Source organism: Phaethon lepturus, unplaced genomic scaffold (genome assembly GCF_000687285.1).
Source record: "Phaethon lepturus isolate BGI_N335 unplaced genomic scaffold, ASM68728v1 scaffold2347, whole genome shotgun sequence".
Taxonomy (NCBI): Eukaryota; Metazoa; Chordata; class Aves; order Phaethontiformes; family Phaethontidae; genus Phaethon; species Phaethon lepturus.
In genome coordinates, this window is record NW_010553825.1 from 4,234 (window position 1) to 27,651 (window position 23,418).

Genomic DNA, 23,418 nt, shown 5'->3' on the forward strand with positions numbered 1-23,418 from the left:
GAAAGATAACACCAGTTTATAGCAGTCAATGAATCATGGGACACAGGCAAATCAGTAACATACTGATAGAATCTGAAATTTTTATGAAGAAGGCCTTCTTCATTGTTGGGCTGGTAGTTAGGATTCGTCATGCGTATCTATCAATGACAATATAGTGCCATATCTGCAGACATATCTAACAAATCAATTGAAACACTTTTCAGTACCTTAAAACCATTCAATTTTCCCAACTCAGAATGATCTGATTCCCACCTGATTTAACTATAATCTCGACTTCTACTTGAAAGAACTCTTTTTCAAGAAATGTCACCCAACTTGTAAAATAAAGTTCACTAAATTTCATCAGCATTCCTTCATACCATAAAAAAAATCACTAGCCTTTTTTTCCCTGCAGTTGTTTCCTGGTTTTATTTCTTCATCACAAGAAGCAATCTTGTATTTTCAAATAATCTCCAAGTGTCAGCCACTGCTTTTAGTTCCTCTTTTATATGATTTCATAATTTCATTCTGTATTTGCTTCCCAGTCTGCCAATTTAACTTCTTGCTCTTTCACTGTTATGCTGTACGGAACGGACTCCTGCTCAAATTGCTCACTAAGTCATTTCCCTTTTATATATTTGACTGTTGGTTTCTCCTCTATTTCTCATACTTGAGTAACCTCTTTCAAACTTCCAGGGCTGAAGTTTTTCATGCAGGACTTACAAAAGAACTCAAACATGAAACTGCTGCTTAACGAAGTGTGTTTTGTGGCCTAAAATCGGGGTTGGTGCAAGGAGAAGAAAAGGTAGCAAATGTGACAATGATTTGTAGAAAAGGCTGCAAAGATGTTTCTGGAAACCGTAGGCCAGTAAGTCTGTCTTCCATAGAGGCACATTAGGAAAGTGTAAACAAGCGTATTATTAGTCAGGTCGTTCAAAAAGGTGAGAGGGCTTTTGCAGAGGGAAGTCATGTCTCACAAAAATTACAGTGCACCTGGACATTCAAAAAGCTTTTTTAACAAGCGTCTTCGTCAAAGCCTCTAAAGAAATAAAACTCTCGTGGGATGAAAAGCGGAGTCTTATCGTTGATAAATAACTGTTTAGAAAGAAGAAAACTCTAGGTATCAATATTCGGTTTTCAAAAGGGAAGCAGATTAACAACAGGGTCTCTGAGGCTCTTTGCTGACACCTGCACATTTCAACAGTCATAAACAATGTAAGAAAAGACATAAATAAATAGATAACATTTCCTTAGGACAGAGGAGTATTCGAGATAGTCAACTATAAACCTGACTGTAATGAACTGTAGAAGAATCTCATATTTCTGAATAACTAAGTGAAAAAATAGATGAACTTCAGTGGTGACAAATGCACAGTAATGCACACGGAGAAAGATAGATGTAATTACAGCCAGACATTGAAGAGCTCCAAGACAGCCATCATTTGTGGAGCAAGGGAGCTAAGACCTGCTGTGGATAGGTTGCTGAAAATATCAGTTCAGCGGTCAAGAGCAATTAAAAAGGCAAACAGGAATTCCTATGAAAAAGAGAGCAAAGCACAACACATCAGTATTCCCTGCATCAGTCCAAAGTACTTTTGCATTGCAAATACTGTACATAGTCTTTGAAATAATCTATTAAGGGAGAAAAGAAATAAGAAAGGTAATAGGGCTGGTTAGAAGTATGTCTTAGCAGACTGAAAACTACAGGCTAAATGTTATAGACCTCCTCAGACTGGGGAAAGACATGAGAAAGAAGGAAATAATAGAAGTCTATAAAATCAGAAGGGGAAAGGTGAAGGGAGAACGTGCGTGGAGAATGATGATCGCTACAGCTAACTGCAAGAAGTGAGAAGCCTCAAATGAATTGTCAGGCAGCAGGTTTTTGACAAAGCACAAGTACTTTGGGGAACTTACTGCCTCAGTTTTAATGGAGACCAACAGTATAAATGATTTGAAAAATGATTTGACAGGATTGATGATCGAATTATTGAACGTGATGTCCTCAAAGCCTCTAAACTGCTGATTTCTGGAAGCTTGGAGGATACCCTGAGGAAAGTTTATGCCTTTTACTGTCAAAGACGGTGGTCTGACCCAGTGTGGCGATTCTGTGTCCTTGCAGCTTGGTCCTGCTCACCCAAAGTCTCTAAGGCCAGGGCAGCGGACACCCCTCAGCTGGCACACAGAATGTGGATGACCAACCTCCTGCACTAGCTGGAAAGCAAAAATATGGCAATTGCTTGTAAACCCATCATTTTTGCGGCAAGATAAGCCAAGCAACTAGGAAGGCTTACGCAACTGTTACGCAACTGTGGCATGTATTTGGATGGTTGATTTGACAGTGACAATACCAAGAGCTACGTTTTCTGATGAAAACATGACTGGCAGCTATGAAAGGTGTGTAAGTCCAGTTTGTGAATAAACCTGATCTTGTAATTACAGTGGAGAAATACTTGCAATGTGACACTCCCAGCTCTCTGAAGACGACAGTAAAAACGAACTGGCAAGTCTATCTGCACAGTCTTTTCTCGAGCGTCTGCAGGAATCATTGAAGTTACAAGGACTTTGCCTTTGGTTAACGTTTGGAGGGATTGGAAATGAAAAGCCTGCTGTTTGTAAGGCTGCACTCTCTGTTACGAAGAGCGGACTGTTCGGGGGCAATTGTGGCTGTACAGGTCACGGGCATGGAAATGGGGGCTGCCGGCCCAGTTCTGGGGTACCCCAACAGGAAGCAGGGGAAGTGCGATTCTCCTGGGATGGTGCAGGGACCGCAGAAAGATGCCAGGCAGATCAATAGGTGTCCTAACATGCTGCCAAGACTTCAAAATGACATAGTTAATCTGAAAAACTGAATATTTTTGATTAAAATACTGCCTCAGCATTTTAATAAAAAGCATGTCAATAGTAATTCAGATACCCTGTGGCCTGTTCATCTCTGGTTCAGCTTGTCAGGTAGGCAGCATCTCATGTGGCATGTCAGAGAAAGCCTCTGCTGCTATGCAGAGACCTGCCAGGCATTTATTCACACTACATTTTTACCAAAAAAAAAAAAATTCAGTTCTGCAATATTTCAGTTTTTAAGTGCCGTAGCGGCACCCCAGACTCCAGTCTCCTTTTCTACAATGGAAAGAGGAAAGGCATTTTACAAGCCAAGTAGGAAATCCACCTTTTTTAATCCCTTTTGCCCTGTAGAGTATCTGAAGCAGAAGAGAGGGGATAAACGCTGCTTTTGCTGGTGTCTTATCAATCTTCTGGAAAGTACATGGCGAGGCACTAATGCTGTCTCTGGGTGGGAGAGCATAGGTGCACTTTGCAGCTACCAGGTGTGGGTGTGTGTCCCACATTCACGTGGAGACGTCACCCGGCTCTGCACCAGCCCTCGCTCACGTCCCTCCCTGCAAAAGAGCCACCGCAAGCCCTGACCAGGTCCAGGACGCAGCGGGGATGTACGGAGACACCTGCCCCCAGGACGGACATCGCTGTGCCAAACGTCGTCTTTGCTTTCAGAGAGAAGAGCTCATGGCTCCTCTGATGCCCAAGTAACGTGTGTGCACCCCGCACGCGGACAACAGGCTTCTTTTGGTGTCCTGAGGTTAGAGGGCAGGGTTTTGGTGTGAGAGCTTCCAGTGACCTCACGAAGGAGTTGTCTTACCCGTAGATCCTCTGTGTTAGCGCAGCACAAGATCATCAGTAATTTTGCTAAAACAAGAACAATCCCATTGCTGTATTTTTTTGTCAAGAGCGAGCCGCAGTCTTCCTTAAACAAATTTGGGGGAAAAAAGAGGCAGATCCCACCAAGAGTAGCGCTTTACTTCCAGCTAGTGTTTGCAGGGCTGTTGTATGAAAAGGGTTTTTGAAAGAATTCACTTTTTAGTAGAGATTAACAAGCAGTGCATTTCTAGTTTGGTGGCCAGCAGCAAAAAATAGGAAAAAACCTTAACCTAAAGTTGTATTTGAACAGATATTTTTTAGGTCTTTCAAAAGGATAAAGCATCATGGAATTTTTGATAGGTTTGATTTGATCATTAGTGAAATGTTGTGTTCCATTTTAAGATTAGGAAGCTTTTAAAAATCCGAAAGATTTTTCAAAGTATTTTTTTCCATTCTTTTTACTTCCAACTGAATATTTTTTAACCAAAAGGTGATTGATATTTTGAAATGAAAAGTTTTGTCACAAAAATGCCAAATAAGAACATTGAGTTTCATTTCAACTGTTTTAGCCTTTTACAATTTTGCTTTCCTGCATTTGTTGGCTGAAACAGTTCATCAGATTTACTTGGATTTATGAATATTTCAAACACCCCAAGAGTCCATTTGGAGAAAAATATACCTATTGTCAAACAAGTCCTAGTCTATCATACAGCATTCCAAATCAATCCCAAGTTTAATACTGTGATGGTCAAAGTTAATCAGGCATAATGTGGCCCAATACATGGAAATACAAGCCATTTCAACAATTGAACTTATTTCTGGGACTAAAAGCTTACAGCTCATTTTTGACAAATGATCTTTGAAGGAAAATACTTGTTAAATTAATATCTTAATACTTCTTTTAGGTTTTCCATTTTACTGCTTCTTTGGAAATGTTTGCATTGATTGCTACATATTGAGATTTGTAAATAGAAAAATGGACAAAAAATTACAGTTACTCAGGAGGTAAAAAGAGGTTCCCTGCTGAAGAGGAGGAGCTGACAAGGGGCAGAGTCACACTCGGAGACACACTGCCTCTCTGGATCAATGTTCTGCATCTTTTGGTATCTATAGTTGACCGTGCATTTCCCATCATGCCTATTTGGGTGCTTTTGTAAAGCCTTTGTTTGTGGGTTTTTACCCACACAGATCTGAGCTCAGAGACAAAATCCAGTTGATTAAACACACAAACCTGAGGAGCTCAGGCTCTGGCCATGATGCCAGCAGGAGGATCCCGAGAAGGACCTGTGGGAAGCAGACCAAAGGCGTAATGCCGTGCTGGAGGTGTGAGCCTGAACTACATTTCACTTCCCAAAAGCTTTACGCTGTGAGAGATGCAAGCTGCTCCCCACTGCCCTTCACCCTGTGCCAGGGGCTCCCCACCCTTCTGCCTCTGCCCAGCCTGCAGCCACTTCTCTTCTTCAAAGAGCAAGGTGGGCCAGGGTGGGCCAGGGTGGGCTCCCTCCCCGCCGGCTGCTTTGGGCAGATCCCACCAGTTGCAGAGAGGTTCCCCTCGTCCGTCGGTCTTTACGTGTCTGTCCACAGGGTGGAGGTCATGACTTGCATATAAGCCAGACTGCACGGAAAATAAGCATCAAAAATAGGATTATAGGGGGGATCACTTCGTGGAGCAGAAGGAGAAGGTAGAAAGCGAGTGGAAATAATTGTGTGCCAAGGTGAACAACGGCAGAAAGTTCTTGTCATGAAGAATGTTTTGTCTATGCGGTTTGCCTTGTCGTGCTGCTCCCACGGCGCAGAGCTGCAGTCCAGCTCGCTCTAGCACAGAAATCTCATGAGGCGGCTTGAGCCTCCTGTAGGTCCTCTGGATGCTGCGGTTTGGCTGTGGGTGCAGGCGAAGACCCTCCAGAGCCCCTGCCTGGGGCTGTCGTTCAGAGGCGTCGTGCCGGAGCGGTGAGGGCAAGGGCTGTCACTTAACCCTGTGTGGCAGGAGCAGCCTTGGAGATGAATCCGTGCTGGTAGCAGGTTCCCAGTGAAGAGGAGTGCAGTTCAGCGCTGTTGGAAGCACAGTCTCTTCACTCTGCAGTTGTTTGTCTTCCAGGCACAAGCGCATCACACTGAATATGATTTCCTCTATTTCCCAGAGCCTAATGTCTTTATTGCATAATTAGCATCTCATAATTACAAAGAGAGGGAAACAAATAACTTTGTCTCTTGTCCAACATGACTCTTCTGTCCCCTCAGCAAGATTATTTTGGCTTAATTGATCAGTTATGTAATCCCTTATTAATCCTAACAAAACAGCAGCAAAGTTATTTATGATGGATAGTACTCCAATTTGCACAATCATGTTCTGGACATGCTTTTTATTCTTTATTAATGACTTGTTAAAGCAAGATTGTTTTATCAATAGCTTTAATGAAAAAAAAATTACTATTTGCAGTCTTTAGGAAGGGTGGGATTTGAGGTAGGACCGAAGCACCTCCGGCCTGAGAAATCCCACGATGGGGAATGAGACCAGAGGAGACTTTTGTTAAGACTCACATACAGATTTGAGCTGTGAGTGAGAAGCAGAGAAATAGGAAAGCTTCAGCAACGCTGATTTAGAAGAGGGCTGATAATGGGCTACCGACAGCAGGGTCAGACGCAGGGCTGCTCTAATGCACTCTGCCTGCTGGGGACCCCCATGAGGGGTCGCTGCCCCCGTCAGGGGCTGCCTCTTCTAGTCTGCAGAGCCTGGCCAGGCGGCAGTGGGTGCTTGATGCTGGCTGATGTGCCATCTGCGCTTACAGCAGGAGCCGAGTAAGGCTCAAAAAGATCTCACCTTGGGTTAAAAAGATCTGGTGGGGATGGACCCCTGCGAGGTAAGAGGCACCCCTGGGTCAGATCAGCATAGAAGAGAAGGAAAGGGGGTGATACCTCTGAAGCCTGGAAGTGATCCAAGGCGCAAAGGGGGATGGAGTGAGCCTAGCCACCAGACCAAAGTTCAGACCTTCACTAAACTCTCGCTTCTCTCCAGTGTGTTTTCTTCTGCTTTTTGTTTCATTCTGATTCTGGGAGGAATGCTGGCATGAGTTTCCTTCCCCTTACTGCTGGGACATGGTCAAGCACAAGTGGGTAGCAGCTGGGGAGAGTGTCCTCACTTTTTTCCCAGAGTTGAACTGTACCTCAGGGGTTTGCTGCCAGTTCTTCTGTCTTGCATGTGACAAAACTCCTGACACAATAACTACAGGTTTATTTTTTTCAACTGTTCTGTTTTGTTTTCCAGGGTTTGGCATGACCACCCCAGCCACCGTTGGAGGCAAAATTTTTCTGATATTTTATGGCCTTATAGGATGTGCAGGGACCATTTTGTTCTTTAACCTGTTCCTGGAGCGCTTGATCACTGTCATAGCCTACATCATGAAGTCCTGCCACGAAAGGCAGCTGAGGAGGAAAGGGGTCCTCCCTCACAATGGCCGGCGGGGCTCGGGGACCTCTGAGGTGGACAGCCTGGCGGGCTGGAAGCCCTCCGTGTACTACGTTATGCTGATTTTATGTGTAGCATCGCTCATCATTTCCTGCTGTGCCTCTGCAATGTACACACCGATCGAAGGGTGGAGTTACTTTGACTCACTTTACTTCTGCTTCGTGGCCTTCAGTACCATTGGTTTTGGTGATCTAGTCAGTAGCCAGAACATCAAATACGAGAGCCAAGGCCTTTACCGCTTTGGCAATTTTGTCTTCATACTCATGGGGGTGTGCTGCATCTATTCCTTATTTAATGTGATCTCTATTGTCATCAAACAATCCATAAACTGGATATTAAAGAAGCTGGACTGCAGGTGCTGCCACAGATGCCAAAGAAAATTATTTCGTTCGCGGAGGAACGTGGTAATGCCGGGAAACGTGCGCAGCCGGAGAAACATCTCCATCGAGACTGATGTTGTCAATGAGAGCGACACAGACGGACGCCGGCTGTCAGGCGAGATGATCTCCATGAAAGACTTCCTGGCCTCCAATAAAGTCTCACTGGCCATCATGCAGAAACAGCTGTCAGAAACTGCCAATGGCTACCCGAGGCAAATGAGCTCTAATTCAAAGCAAAATGGGTTCTCTGGTGGGGTTGGAGCCCTAGCGATTATGAATAACAGACTGGCAGAGACAAGCGTGGATAGGTAAAATCGTAACAGTGAAACAGCGTGAACCACTTCAACAAGTATGGAAACAACGTGAATCAAGTGGAAATAGCCGGGAGAGAACGTCGCCAGAGGGTGGGATGGGTGTGGACGGCATACCTCCTGTTGGAAGACATCTGACACTTCTTTGGGGCTGTCACTCAATGTCTTTGCTCTTTGAATTGCACCAGTCTCGGCCTTCCTTCCTCCCCTTCCTTCTGTTCCTCAAACAGGTGACTGCAGGAGAAATCTAATTTGGCCTTCAGATCAATTTTCCATGTCCTGTTCTCCTCCATTTATGTGAAATACAGATTTCAGGATAAGAAATCTGCGGTATGGGAAGAAACCCAGAGTGTCTGCTGAACACATTCTTAATTCAAAGATTGTTCTTAGCTTTCTGTCTTACTCTCGTCACACCTGTTTTCTGAAAGTAGCTTATCTGAGACCAAAAGAGGAAACAGCCTTTCTCTGTGATATTGCAGATCTAATTTAGTGGAATAAAAAACCCAAAGTATTTTCTTTTATATATCACTTCTTAAAATGTATTCCTATTGTGAAAGCACTGGGCTTGAAAAGCCAGCTTCTGCTGCCATTAGTATTTGTGTAAATCTGGAGTAGTTCTATAAAAGTTGGTAGAACCACTCTGGAGTTATTGTGATATGAATGAGAAGAGAATTTGGCCTTTAGAATTTAATGTAGTCTTCCCATTAAAAGGATACTGTCAAAAGTGATAGAATAAAATTTATCCTACTTTTGTCTTCTTCTCTCCATTTGCAAAACATGATTTTTTTCCAAGCTACTTTTTCTTCTAGAATTGAATCACTGTAGCTTTCTGTTTCAAAAATACCAAATTAAATTGAAAACTGCCATACTGATGAGTTGTATGAATTATTCCACAATAACAATCAGAGACTGTTCCAAATTTCTGTTCATATTTTGCTCAATTGTGACTGAAGCAATTGAGCATCAGCGTTATGTAATGTAACTAGTAACTGAGTTTACACAACAGGCTTTAGTATACAATTAGATTGCCATGCCAACATTCAGTGTATTATTATAAGTGACTGTGATCACAAAATCATTTTGGCAGTGTCCTTTTTACCTTTCATGTAATTCTGTCGTTCTTCACCTGTTTTTCTGGCTTCTGGTGATGATAATGACAGGGTCTTGATTAGGGAAATAGAAAATGATTAACTGCTCATTTTTCTCAATGAAATGCTCCGAGTGTTCATTATGACTAGAAAGGAGACTTCAGTGGGAAGAATAACAACAGTGAGAAGAATATGAAAAAAGGAAACAAGGTCATCTTTAATGACAGTGAAATAATGCTTTGTATTAGGTAACTAGAGAAATACGGGATTAAATTAACATCAAGTTCAGCAAGAATTTAAGGAAGACTGGGCTGAATTCCTGGCTCTCCTCTAACTGTGCAACGCATTGAAGACAAACAGTATATGAGAGTGTAAATAAGCAGAACTGGTCACAAAGGACCTGATCTAATTCCCCCTGAACAGTACATGCATCAAGATTAAGTATTTCCTCACACCTAGAAAACCTCGCAGAATACTACAATTTTAGGGAATTTAAAACACCAGCATGCAGTTATTAATTTCTGTCATTCAGAGCAACGCAGATAGTGTCTTCAGTTCAATTTGTATTAGGAAATAATATCATACTCTTCTTCATTCTGGCCAAAAGTTCTTTTATGTAGTTTCCTAATACTGTAGGATAACGTTTTAATACTTATTTGAAGCAATATTTGAAATTCAAAAGAAAAACATACCTCTTGGAATCCTTTCATATAATAAAGTAAAACCAGATATTAATCATATTTACTAGTGAAACAAATTGCAAGCTCTTTTGACATATTACAGCTAAAATTTCCTGATTATAAGTCAAATACTGCTGTCACTTACAAGGACAGCTTCAAGCTGAAGCCATTAGTTGAAATTCTGATATCAAGTCAGCTGTGCAGCAGTTGAATATCCCTGATAGTATCCCTTCATATTTGAATCCATGTAAAAACTGAACCAGCTCCCAAACTTTAACTTTGATGAGAAAAGCAGTCCAGCTTGTTTTTTAGGGAGGTTATGTATTAGTAAAAATTGCCACTGTGTTATTTTAGATGATATTATAGTACCCAAGATCCATTACATTGTTACACTTTTTTTCTCCCAAGATCTTCTTTGTCTCAGTCTCACTGAATAAAAATACTTGGATATACAAAGAGAAAAGTACTGCTCTGAAGCCTTCTTTCCAAATTCATTCAGCAATGCCCCTGTTCACTGCCTGTAACCCCAAGACCTCATTGTTACAGAAGCGTTCCTCATGCGGCCAAGTACCAGAAAGAGTTTAGGACTTGACCTGTTGCTTAAGCAGGGCTCCCATTCTGGGCAGAAGAGCCACAGACTTGAAAACTGCATCTTGCTTCTCCATTTATGACAGTAACTCTTAGTTGCAAACGTCAGATTTTGCTGAGCACTGAACACAGAAGTTACTCAACGCTACTCCCTTTTGCAGACGATAGAGGCGATGCACATTACCATCTTAGACAAATAACCAAAACATGCAAGTTTCTTTAGTTCATTTATTACATAGTTCTGTGTCATCATTAATGAAGGATCTAGCTTCTGTATAGGATTTTCACTCAGATCCTTCCATACCTAATTGGCTTTCAAAAATTGGTTCTGGAAGTCTAAACACAGAGCAATATTCATAGCAAACAGGTGAGAAGGAGAGGAAAACATATATACACCGATGGAAATAGATAAAACGCTACAATCTGCATAGTCAATTCAACAGATATTATTTAGCTTTTAGAATATGACACATCCTAGTAGCAGATCAGTAAGATGGTCTTCAGATGGTTTCAACTGCTCGCAAGACATGAGACAGTTATGTTGCTCCTTTCCATTCTTTGTGATATCAAACCTCAGCTACCCATCACCACAGAGGAATCTTAATCAGCTATTTTCAATAGATCTGAAAACATCCATGGTTAAGAAAGCAAGGGACTAATATGTAGTCTTGATCAAATAGATGGGGCAAAGCTGTATGAGATCTTTGATATATGCGAGCTCTGCCTTCATTGATCAGTCCTGACCTTCTGCTCTCTCAAGCACTGGCTTCCTCATGACCCGAGCCTGCCAGTTGCGAGGCTCTTTGTAGCGGTTTTGTGTTCTGATTTCATGCCCACTGAAGATAAAGTGGGACTAAGTGCACTAATTTTGCCTAATCATCTCTATTCAGATGTGAATTGCTGTTCCTGAGATGAAGGACCAGTGCATTCTGTGATTGTGCCATCTTGTTTCATGATGTCATCCTGTCCCCAAAAGACCTCCAACATTGTCGTTGAGTTCCCCCTCCAGCAGCCACACTGAACTTTGAATGAAGTAGCTTTACCTAGGAGACCAGTAGAATTCTTGGAGAATATTTGGGGTTAAATAAGAAGAGTTTTAAGATCAGAAAGCAACATTTCTGACCCCAGTCCAATGGAGTCCAATGTATTGTTTTTTTCTAAAAGCTTTGGACAGAGAAATCCCAAAAAGCTCAGTTCATAACGTAGCATCAGGTTATTAAAGTCATAAAACATGTGGAGATATAAACATATATGTGCCAAAAAAGAGCAGAATTTAACATAGGAGTCAGAAATGCCCATCCTGTGTGAAAAATAAATTACAAGAAAAATACACACAACATCGCATTTCTTGTATGAATTTTTAAAATTATGATGAGGAATTAAAGGAAACAATGTCAAATAACCAGGGATCTATTTTCAAAGCTGTGTAATCTAAATTTTAACGTTGTATTGCTTAGCACTAAAATCTAAGTTAACAAGACAGAAACCTGCTTTCAAAGTTACTGAGTTTCCGTATTGCTTGCTATGAATTTGCATGATGGCTAATGAGATATGGATGTGGGTTTTTTGATGCAAAAATGTTTTTGGGAAAACCTTGGATGTCTTGAGGCTCTGAATCTGCACTCAATAGGTCAGGAGTACCACTAAAATCAGTGGGTTAAACAGCAAGTTGCAGCCTGACAGACTGAAACTGAAAGTCCTTAATGGACTAATTTCCTGGAAGTTGGGCTTATAGTTATGCCACACCTTAATAATATCATTGTAATTATTTCACATTGAAAGGAAATATTTAATGCTAAGCAAAATACAATTAGGTAAGTAAAGGTAGCTCTCAGGGTTTTCCAGCTAGTCTTAGGTTTTGTAAAATTTGTGTATCAGATGCTTTGCTGGCTATGTAGGTGTCAAAGGAGTTACATTCATTTATCTCTGCGAAGGACATGCTCCTCTGTTTACAAGGATATAAATAGGCTTTTCAAAGGCATGTAATTTCTGCTGAAAGTCAATTCACTTCTCACTGCACACTGACTTTCAGTAGAAGTCAGGTACCTAATTCCCTTAGGCAATTTCAGAATCCCAGTTTTTAGGTTTTGAATCTAAGATGACCTGACAGTGTCCCTGAAAAGTTCAAACACTTGGAGCAAGGTTTCAGTGCTGCAGCACAGTAATAACTGAATTCATTTATTTAAAAGCCTTTTATGGTGAAAGCTTTGCATCAACCAAATAGCGCAAGCAATGTTTACAGTTTATTTGATTTAATCTTGGCCTCTGACAGTTTTAATTCTATTTGACACATTTATAAATTGAATAACAAAGAGAAGGCTGGGCTGGGCATGAAAAACAAACTGACTCCATTTCTCAGACTGAATTAATCAAGAGAAAGAGGTCAGGTTGAGGAAGAAGCTCTCTGATTGACATTATATTTGAATAAAGTTCCTCTGGAGGTGGAGGGTTTTAAGTCGTTTGGAAGACTCCTCTCCAACAGCTGTGGAAGTGGAGCCATTTGCTATGACCCTCCGACGTCCCTGCTCTGTGAACAGCAGCTTGGTGAGCCTTAGCTGAGAGAAGGTCAGCGTTTCAATCAATACAGTTTGCATCTTTTGTTGTTGTGATTTAGGTTACTAAAATTTAGCTAATATCATAATTTCTTGGACTCTTCAAGTAGTAAAGTTCTTTTGTCCAATTTCATGTACAAACTGTGAAGAATCACCAAGTGTTTGTCTTTCCCCTGGGCAGCAAATACTGCCAAATATACAAATACAATCTGCCTATTTGAAAACTTTCACAGTAGTTTTTTGCTTAATCCAGGAAATAAGAATACAATGCCTTCCCTCTTCTCTATTTTCCAAACATCTCTTGGCAACAATGCCTACACAATACTTTCTGCTTTACTGCTTAAAAGATCATATTTCACTAGGAAAATTAAAGCCTTTGCTCATCAAGGTGGGCCAACACAGTCCTGTTCTTTATCAGATTCAAGAGAAACACAGTGTGAACATAAAGAATGACACTTCAGGTCCAAGTAGTCAGAAGCTTTTTGATCTGGCCCATGTTTATGGAGCTGTTTTATGTCAAACCAGAGAAAAACCCTGTCACTGCAGACTTTTAAAAACTTTAGTAAATATAAGAACAACCTTGTGGAATAGATACAGTGAGTTATATTTTGTTTTTCTACAGTTCCACTCTAATATTTGCCTACATTTTTCATTATTTGAAATTATTTGCAGTAATAGAATAAAGAATATAGATTTGCAAAGATTTTGAGAGGCGTAATAGTGGGATTTATTTAAAATGAAATATCCTTTTCCTTAGACTGCCTAGCTTTTTATAAAGGGAAAGTTTGATTAAAATTAGAATTAACGGGCTCCCTTTCCAAGCAAGTGTGCCAGTTTCTGGATTCCAAATGGATTTCCTATTAGGTGCCCATGCAGAAGCTCCCAGAGAGAGGCAAGATGGCCTAGTTTTCAAATTTTATCTTTTGAAATGTCTTTCAAAGATATTCCCCCTTTCAAAGCAATATAACACTGTCAGTGTTTTCTGTTTGCAGTCTTATCTGAGAAAACCTAACCTTGCTTTTGGTAACTTTAGAAGAAAAAGGTGCACATGAAGAAAAATTAAAATAACCTTACATAACCTTAACATGTAGCACTTGGAGCTGCTAAAAAATACTTCTCTTTTTGTTAACTCGAAGTTTGCATCAGAGTTTAATTTCTCCGGTTCACCAAAGAGGTTTGGTCTTGTTAGTGAATGGTGACAGTTCAAATCAAAGAACTTTAAAGTTGTATTTGTTCATCTGTTCTAAATGCTGGAAATGAGTTGATGGTCTGAATAGCGGGTGCTGTGCTAGGTTTTTTGGAGTTAAAAAGGCTGGAAATACCATTGCTTACATCTCTGCAATGGTCAGGGAGATGCTCTGACCAGTAGAGACCATATTGCTGCAGCAGCAGCAACTGCTAGCTTTTAGCTTCTGGGTATTATATTGTCTGCATCTAGTGTATAGGGCCAGAAGTAAAGAGAGAGAATGCTGTCCAGAACCAGCAGTTCAGAAATTCACGGAATAATTTGTTCTGGAAGAGGCCTGTGGATGCCATCTAGTCTCCAAACCCTTTTTCAAAGCAGGTCCAGCGAGTTCCTGCCCATCTCAGTGCAGAAAGCTGTAATTTGCTGGGCGATGCTGCTTCTGCAGCGTGCTGAAAGTGCCCTTCTCTCACGAAATATTGACCACCAAGAGGAAGTCACAGCCCTTCCTCTGCAGCTACTGCATTTGGGCAACTTCTTAGCTCGAAGTTAAACAAATTTCTTTGTAAATAGCATCTAAGCAGCTGCTGTTCTCTGCCTAATACATAGCAGATGGGTATTTTGATCCCTAGGTATCACTGTTGTTGGCGGTCTTATTAGAGACGGCAAGAACTGAAAAGGTCAGTCAGTCTGTCAGCCCTGGGGATCTTGGCTTGGCTCTGCACATTGGATTTGGCTGCGTTCTTGGCTCAGGAACTGATTCTGCTTCACTGAAATCAATGGAGACTTTGATACTGGGCTCTTTATCTGGCATTTTTCACAAGAATTAATTTCCCTTTACAAAATAATGCACCACCAGCATTTACCACCAGCTGTGCAAATGCTAATTCTACTCATGCAGTATTGTGTTCTCCACCAGCTTATTACCCAGTGACCACTATTTGGTCTACAAAATAATCACCCACTTATAAGGAAGACTTATTTAAAATTGAAAGTATCCACATTATTATCTCAAAGAATTGTTTGGTGACCACTCACTTCCGCAGATGGAAAACTCTGACAAATCTCACATTTTCCCTGAAACTTCCCACAGTTCTGCAAGAGAAGGTTTTTCTCTGTGCTGACTGCCTGTGTCAACTTGTTCTTTCCCTCAACCTTCTTCCCTCAGTCCATACCTGCAAGATCTTCTTCGTTCCTTCTTTCCATTCATCTTTGTCTCAGTTCACCAAATCATCCTCCTAGCCAAATATACCATGGGGTTTGCCTCTGTTGAATATTGTACTTGAAAGTGGACTCACTGTCAAAAAAAATTCTTGTAAAACAAACACCTCTTTATTCAATATGGATTCAGAGCCATACCTCATCCATTAAATGTAATGATAAGGATGTGTTTTTATTATTTTTCATTCCTACTTCCACTGAGAGTAGCAAGACAGTTTTCAGGAAGTTGGAATTAAGACATCACATACAGGTACTTGGATGGAGAGCAGCAGAAGTGTCTTTGAGTCCTTGGCAGCTGGAAGGGATATTCTGCCTGTTTTTGGACATCCAATTGGCCTGCAATTTGAATGGATGCTTATGTTCTCTACGGATGCCTGCAGTAAAGGCTGCTGAGTTGATTCAGCTTCCCCATATCAATATTTGTTGCTTTTGGCATACTATATTTTTGACAAATTAATGGGTCTGCATTGCTCCATGAGCACAGTAACAATCAGTAGCGCTCCAGGCTTCCCCACCTATCAGGGAAACAATAGTCTTGACTTCAGTTTTCTTCCTTTGATAAGAATAATCTTCATGGGTGCTGTAAAACACACCCATGACATAGGTGTTAAAGATTTTTATCTCATCAGCGTCCCGGCCATGATTTCACTGGCATTTGAGTAGAATTTCTCCCACTAGTACCAGAGGCAATAATAAGATGTTCTTAAAGCATTTTTGCCTGATGCCGTACAGAAAGAAAGCGAATGGGATCAGACTGTACATATGTGTCTGTGTGCCTCTGCTCTGTTTTAAACATTGGCCAGTTTCAAACAGAATTGTCAAAGGGGGAGAGGTCTCACACAGATTCGACTTCCTACACCTTTTGATAAATGTTAGCACCCCACCTGAGAAAAAGGCTGAGAGGCAGGCTCACAACCTGTTGGATACAAGAAAAGCCACACAAGGTCAGGAGGAAAAGAGAGGCACAAAGAGAGAATGACGTCCTGAATGTCCCGTCAGTTGAGAAAGTTTCAAGCAGAGCTTATGCCTCCCTAGACTCGCAGCACAGATCCAAAGGGGAAAAAGATTCATGTGTTCCACTGACCACAGACCTATGCTTTTGTCTCATAATGTATCTAGCTTTTAGTAAAAGTAGTTGTCTTTGAGAAATTGTTTCATACAGCAGTAAAATTTTATGACCTTTCTACAGATTCCTGAAATGTCAGGTCCTGCAAAGCAAGAATATTGCAATATTCTAGCATCGCTAAAAAAAAGATCCCTTTAATCTGCCAGGATTTTAACTTTTTTATTTATAGCTCAGACAGCTTCTTTGCTAGCTGCCCTGAGTTCTGTTGCATTCTTTGGATGTCCAAGGCTTAAAAGCCCTGTGCTTAACCAGACAAAACTACAGAAATGTGTCACCATATTTGCAAAAGATTTGGTCCTTGTTTGATACCGCACAGTAGGTCTGTGCAATAGCAAGAATTAGTAATTGCAGGCCAGAGTCTATGACAATAAGAAAATGGAGAACTTTGTCATGCTCTTAATGAATTTCCAGTGTTAGAGATCCCACAGTTGTTCCAGGCAACCTACTGCAGAGCATCATTAATTTTACTTTTAAACATTTTTCCAAATGCTTAATTTCAATCTCCTTTGCCACAGCCGAGGCTGAATACGGAGAACAGAATATTCCCTTCCTTTTCCAAAGGAAGGTATTTTTTTACAATATTTCCTCATGGTCTTTGCTACCCCAGACTAGAATAATCCCTTTCCATATGTGACATTTTCTATCGTTGCTCTACTGGGCTCCAGACTGCCTGTTTGATGCACTTTTTTTTCCCTTTGAAGTATGGTGCACAAAATCAGATACAGTGACACAGAAAATATTTTATTAATAGAGTATGGAGCAGCATGATTATTTTCCATATCTTACATACAACATCCTGTTTATTTAGGTTTTGTGATGGTGCTTGCTATTTTAAAACACGGTTGATTCATCTTCAGTTTGTCATGTGCTATTAATGCCAAATTATTTTTTGCAAAACTGTTACCTAAACTGTAGTGCCTCCAGTCTAAGCAGGTGATTATTCCTATATACCATCTTACATGTACTGTTGTTGAATTGCTTCTATTTTTTCAGATGCCTTTCCCATATCCATTTCATTTGAATCCTAGTCTTTCAGCATCTTTGCCACCGCTGACTGCCTGGGATCATCTTCAGACATAAAATTGTGTTCTCCATTCCATCATCCAAGTTATTAATAAAAATCTTGACCCAGGACGAGCAGAAAACAGTAGATACCTTCTTCCAGTTTGAAACTAAACTATCACTCTTTACATACTGTTGTCTGGATACTGTTTCCCGTTCAATTTTACACTCATCTTGTGTTAGTTTCACCAAGTGTAAATGACAGTAAGCTGTAATTGCAATATTTTTATTCCAGGTTCTGAGATATGAGTCAAAAAAGATTGAGTTTTCAGATCCCTGAATGAATTTTCACAACTGATTAGTAGGGGGAAAAGTAGTTAAAATTTAAGATCAAACAAAAATCTTGATTTACCAAGTCTCCAACACAAAACTCTACTCTGTCATTTTACAGTTACATATGATAAAATAATTGTGTTCCCAGAGCTACAGAAGTACATAAAACTACTTGAAAGATTACCTGGAAGAATTCAATCTGAAAAAACAAAAGTACTTTGACAATACACGGTAGTATTTGCGTTGGTTTTTTTCCTCCACACCATGTATTTCTGTTCTACTGATTCAAATCCATTCAATAAAAGTCAAACATCAGCATGGAATATTTTTCTATAAATATGAATTCAATTTTAATTTAAGTTTGTACATCAAATCCTATTTTAGGTGAGATTATGCTAGACATATTTAACCCAATTGGCTAAAAGTACTGAAACGCAGAACAACTTTTTTTGTGTGTGTGACGAAAAGGTTTTTCAAGAACGATTTTTCCCTTGATGAGTCAGGCCGTTGATTACCTTTTTGAAACATTGATCTCCATGAGGACAGCAAGAATAGAGCAGTGTGACCAGCAGATCATAGAAACTTCCTTATTTCAATCCCCAAACAAACCTTGTGGGTTTGTAATGAATGTGCTGAATGTGAAGGAGTTCATTATTTGTTCATCTAAGGCATCTTGGCTTATGGTCCACTAGCAAATGCTTGTCTGACAGAAAACAAAAGGTGTAAAATGTACTTTGTGGTCCCATCAGATACCCAGTGTAAGGAATCTTCCTTGCAGGGAAGCTGGCCAGAGCTAAGGCATGCTGGAGGGAAGTCGTCCTGCTCCCTCTCTGAACTCTGGAGAGTTACACATTAAATATAAAAAATCTGCTTTGTAGGAAGTAGATCAATACAGAAAAGCCATCACGCTCTTGATTTTGATAAACTTTGAATGGGTTCATGAGAGGAGTTGTATCATGTTTGGCTATCACTGTTTGGCCACAGTAATAGCTGCAATAAGCAGTTTCCAGCACAGAACAGCACAGAGCTAAATGGGGCCTCTGGAAGCAAATGTAAGTTAATAATAATAGCAAACAACAGAGACAATGTAGAACAGGACCACAGAGAGGAAAGTGATGAGAACTCACTAAACATACTCCTCATCTCCTTACTACCATTAGGAAGTGACATTGGATGTCAATGAGGACTGGATGTGGGTTGGGACTTTTAAAAGGGAACTACTGGTCTCCTTTCAGATGCATGGCAAAGTGGGAAATTTTTAGGGCTGCTTTTTCAAGAAGTTGCCCCTAAGTGTGTAAACAAAAGAGCCTCCTGCATGCAGCACCTTGGTAGGATTCTATTGCCATGGTGAGTTGCAGCAGGGGAATGCATGATAATCAAAGCATGTTTTAGTTAATTTTACAGGAACAGAGTATTCTTCTGAAGGCAAGAGGACTAAAGTATCTCAAACAGACTAAGTTCCTCCCAAATAAAATTTCCAAAAGATCTAGATTTTTTAGGTGCCTGAACCTGAAGTTAGAGTTATTTTCAGCCAGGTTCCACGGGCCACTTTAAAACAGTGGCTATGTTTCCACCACCAGCCCTCTTTGATGGTCCCCTTATACCACAGCTCCACAGAAAGTGGGCAATGTGGCCACACCATCCCAAATGTCTCCTTCGACATGAACGCAGCCACCACATGCTTCCGGCTCCGCACGCTGAGCAGGGGCCCCTCCGTACCTGCAGGATTCCGAGGCACACACGGCTCCATCCCACGAGGGCTGCCGTGCTGGCAGTAGCAAGGCATTTCCCTGCTCCTGTGGTTTGTTTTCATGGTTATCCAGCTCTGATTTTCCCAGGGAGAAGGCTCATCAGCCAGGCAGCCACATGTGCCGGGGGTCTCCCAGGCACCATGTCCCAGGGTGCCCACGCACATTCCCGTGTTCATGCACCAGGGCAGCAGAAAAGGCTGTGCCTTGGGCTGTCTGCCTGGCCTCCGATGGAGGTTTTGCAGCCCAACCAGCAGTTCAGGAGCCCAGACGCCCTGCATGTTCCTGGGACAGAGGCTCATAGGGATGGGCGGTTTTGGGAGAGCTTTAGGATGAAATTGTAAGATTCTGCTCAGACATTCCTTTACTTAAAAGGCCTCTCTACTAACAGAGCTAGCAAAAATCACCATAAGCAAGTTTTCCTGTGAGCAGTGGAACTAACAATGTTTGCATACAAATTTATGTTTGATGTACCCTATACTTGTTCCCTGCAATGACTGTAACATTCACATATTCCCAATACGACCAGCAAATAAATCCTGTCCCTTTCTTTCTATTCCCAGTGACATCCTAATCCAATACCCCTATTGGATATCCATTATCCAACATTCAAGTAGTCTCCGCTCCTGTGGCCATAGCTAGCCCACTACAATATCCTTTTTCCACCTTTTTAATACCCCTGTCTCCTGCATTGCCCCCTGGCCAGCGCATCTCAAACTGGCAGTGGCTGGGCAGTGCTTGCCCTGCCCTTCCCTCAGGCACACTTCTCTCCTAGGCACTTATATTCATCAAATATGTAGAAATTTAATTAATATCTTTTGTATTTCTATCCCTGCATCAAATGTGGCTGAAAATAAGCAAGAAGTTCAAATGTTTTTGGAGTTGTGTTCCCAGCTCATTTCCAACAACAAGTGTGAGCAGGAGGCTGTGACCATGATAAACCGCTAATCGTAAGCAGGTATTGTGATGGGGGGAAAGGAATCTGCATCTGACTCAAACCAGCTGCCAGCACAAATACTCTAATAACTAATCAGGGCGTTCCAGGAAAGAATATCAGAATATTTCAGGGTCAGTGGGAAACCTGAACAAAGAATAATACTTCACATTCATAGAGCTATTGATAACTCTGAGGCACTCCAGAATCACAGTGTTTCTAGCAGATGTAATACCACAAACCACTTGAGTATATTCTATTTTAAAGGGAAAACATCAAATTGCATGAGACGGGTTCTGAATGATATTTATAGAGGCGAGTTAAAAAGCTATTGCCCGTATCTCTGAAGGCAGCTGAATGATGACATCTGCTCAAGGTGCAAAGCAAGTGAAAAAGAAGTAACATGTTAAACTGTATTAAGAACATGTGTTATTGTGCTATATAGAGCAGATATGTGTCCCCATGCTGGTTATTATTGTAATAGCTTGACAAAAAGATGATTACAAAAATAAAAAAAATAAAGCCCAAGGAAAAGCAACTAAAATAATTCAAATCAGAGGTCTCTAAATGCTTACTTCCAAGGCACACACATAGAAAAACAAAAAGTCAGGACTATTTGCAGATCTGAGTCATGAAATAAGTGTGAGTATTGCTTATACTGTGACTGGAAAGAAGAGGAAAAACAAAGGGCACAGGGCATGACTGAGAAAAGCCAGTCCTTCAGCACGAGCTCTGCCAGGTGCTCGGGAGGGCAGCTATTCCCTTCTATGCAGGTACAACAGGAGCAAGGCTCACAGGTCTCACTGGAGTCCCAGGGTGTCCAGCACTTGCAGGAACTGAACAGAAAACTATTGGCACCCATTTGGTTATTTCCATTGACAGCATTAAAAAGGATTGAATTGGAATAAAATGCCAATAAAAAAGGCAAACAAAAGGAACAAAAGTGCACTTTTAGATTGCGTTTAGTTAAAGCAAAAAATAATAATGTAAAAATGCAGTAGAATTTAAAAAATGGATGTCTACATAAATAATAATTGTGCTGTCTGATATAAAAGAATGCTTCTGAATCATTATTCTTCCAGGCAGGTAATGTTCAGAAAAAATTGCCCTCTCCTGCAAAACATAAATTTTTATAAGAAGTGCATGTGGAGGTTTTTTCTTTAGCAGTTGGCATTAAAGACTCGTAACCAGACCAATATGCCTCTACAGTTCTCCTAAACACTGTTTCCCATGTTACTAAACGGCTCAGGAAGTACATAAGCAAAGCAAATTTACTTTAGAAATATATCTGTGCTAAAAGCAATATGCATCCTGTAACAGAGTATTTATTGAAAAAGCAAAATGGATGTTTATATACTGCCACCATATAACACATTTAAAGTTTTACTTCTCCACTGGTCAGGAAAGCAACAGGGTGGTTACAAATGGCTGCAAACTGCCACGTTCCTTTCCAGCTTTGGTAAATGCTGTGAACTGTTTAAGGGCGAAGCAGTTACATAAACAGATTTTTCAGGTAGGGGTAGACTGACAGACTTGCACCAAAGAAGGATTTGGCCTTTGGTACTGTGGGGCCTAAATATTAGGTCAGCCCTTTCCCATTAAAATAACATACTGCGCTCCCCAAAACCTTCTGGAGTGCCCACATTTCTGATTCTTGCAGCAGTTAGTTATTAGAATAACAGTAGGGGTACAGTGTAGAAGTAGATTTACCTTAAAAGACCTGTAACGAAATTAATACTAGTGTGGCTAATATAGGTAGCTGTATAAATCTTTTGGATTGCATTTTAAGTGTTGTAGTCCATCATCATATTCTACTTTAACAGCTATTTGCTTTCCGCAGAGGTTGGGAATTTGGTACATAAGCTTAGCATCAGGGATTAGGCTGATGTTCAATTAAGATAGGCAAGTGTGATAACGTATCATTTAAAACCCACATTTTATGACAGTCAAGTCTTTTGAAGTGAGTTTCCCACTATTTCTTGAATTACCTGTTCATTTGATGACACTTTCTCACTGAGAGATATTCAGTTATTGACCAGCTATTGGAAAGATTGGTGCAGCATGCTGAAAGCAATAAGGAAGTATAAAATCTGACCCTGTAAAAGCACCGTCATCACTGAGTTTGGCTCCCGCAAACAAGAAGCTAAGAGAGTATTAATAGCACGCAATCCATTTACTTTCCTGCCCAGAAATGGTTGCTAAGTTTATTTAAAAATTAAGATACTGATATTTTTCTATTCAATAAAAGATATCAACGTTATCATACGTGTGTGAATTAATCTTTTTCAGGTAACACTGGCCAAATGACTACTTGCTTAACACTACAAACCAGCAGACATTGGGAAACGTTGGGTTTTCCTCCAAGCACCGTTTCAGAGTGTGTGCAAGGGCAGGACGAACGGCACTGCTACAAGACACAGAAACTGATGGCGGGTGGTTTGGCGCGAAGCTGGGATTTGGCGCTTTGCAACACAAAAGAGAAGTGTTTGCGCAGGTCAAAAGGCTGCTGCGTAAGCAGAGATTCCAAACCTTTCAAGTGAGAGGCCTTTTCGTTGCTCCTGCTGTATGAGGGGGATGCAGCCTGGCCCCTATAGCAGGCCCCGAAGCCGGGGGCTGCTCTCAGCCCCATACACAGGCCCTGCTCTCCCCCCTCACAGCTGCCAGGCATTTTGGGGGGGCATCAGCATGATCCCCCCCGATGCTCTGGACGAAAGCCAGCGGTGAGCTGGCAGCAGTGTGCCTTGGCTGTGCCCCGTGGGGCCATGCTCAGTGCGGAGGGCTGGGGAGAAAACCAGGCTTGTGAGGCACCTTGACAGACCCATGCCCAAGACCTGCCGAGGGTGAGGTGGCTCTAGATACACTCCGCTGAGGGGAACCAGGGTTGGATACAGCCTGGGATGGACGGGCAGGGCCATAGGGCCAGGGCTGGGCCAAGGCCGGGCCAGGACATGGGCCCATAGCCAAGCAGGGCAGGGCTGTGGGGAGGTGGAGACCAGCCCTGCTGCACAATCACTGGGAGAGGGGCTGACAGCCCCGGCAGGCTGACATGGAGTCCTGGGCTGTGAGCAGGGTGGGAGAGGCTGGTCAGGGCCAGTGAGACACTCAGTGCCCTGACTCATGTGGGATGTGCCCTGACTCATGTGGGCTTTGCCCTGGTGAGGGTGAGAGCTCCGGCTCAG

At 41.5% G+C, this 23,418-nt stretch overlaps 1 protein-coding gene across 1 annotated transcript; it reads left to right on the forward strand.

Annotated features, from left to right (window-relative positions):
* Nucleotides 1-6,892: 6,892 nt before the first annotated feature.
* Nucleotides 6,893-7,785, forward strand: KCNK13 (potassium channel, subfamily K, member 13; the record flags this gene model as incomplete). The annotated part of the gene is made up of 1 exon (XM_010291631.1): nt 6,893-7,785. A coding segment is annotated over one exon (893 nt), but the record flags the coding sequence as incomplete, so codon positions are not given.
* Between the last annotated feature and the right edge of the window lie 15,633 nt (nt 7,786-23,418).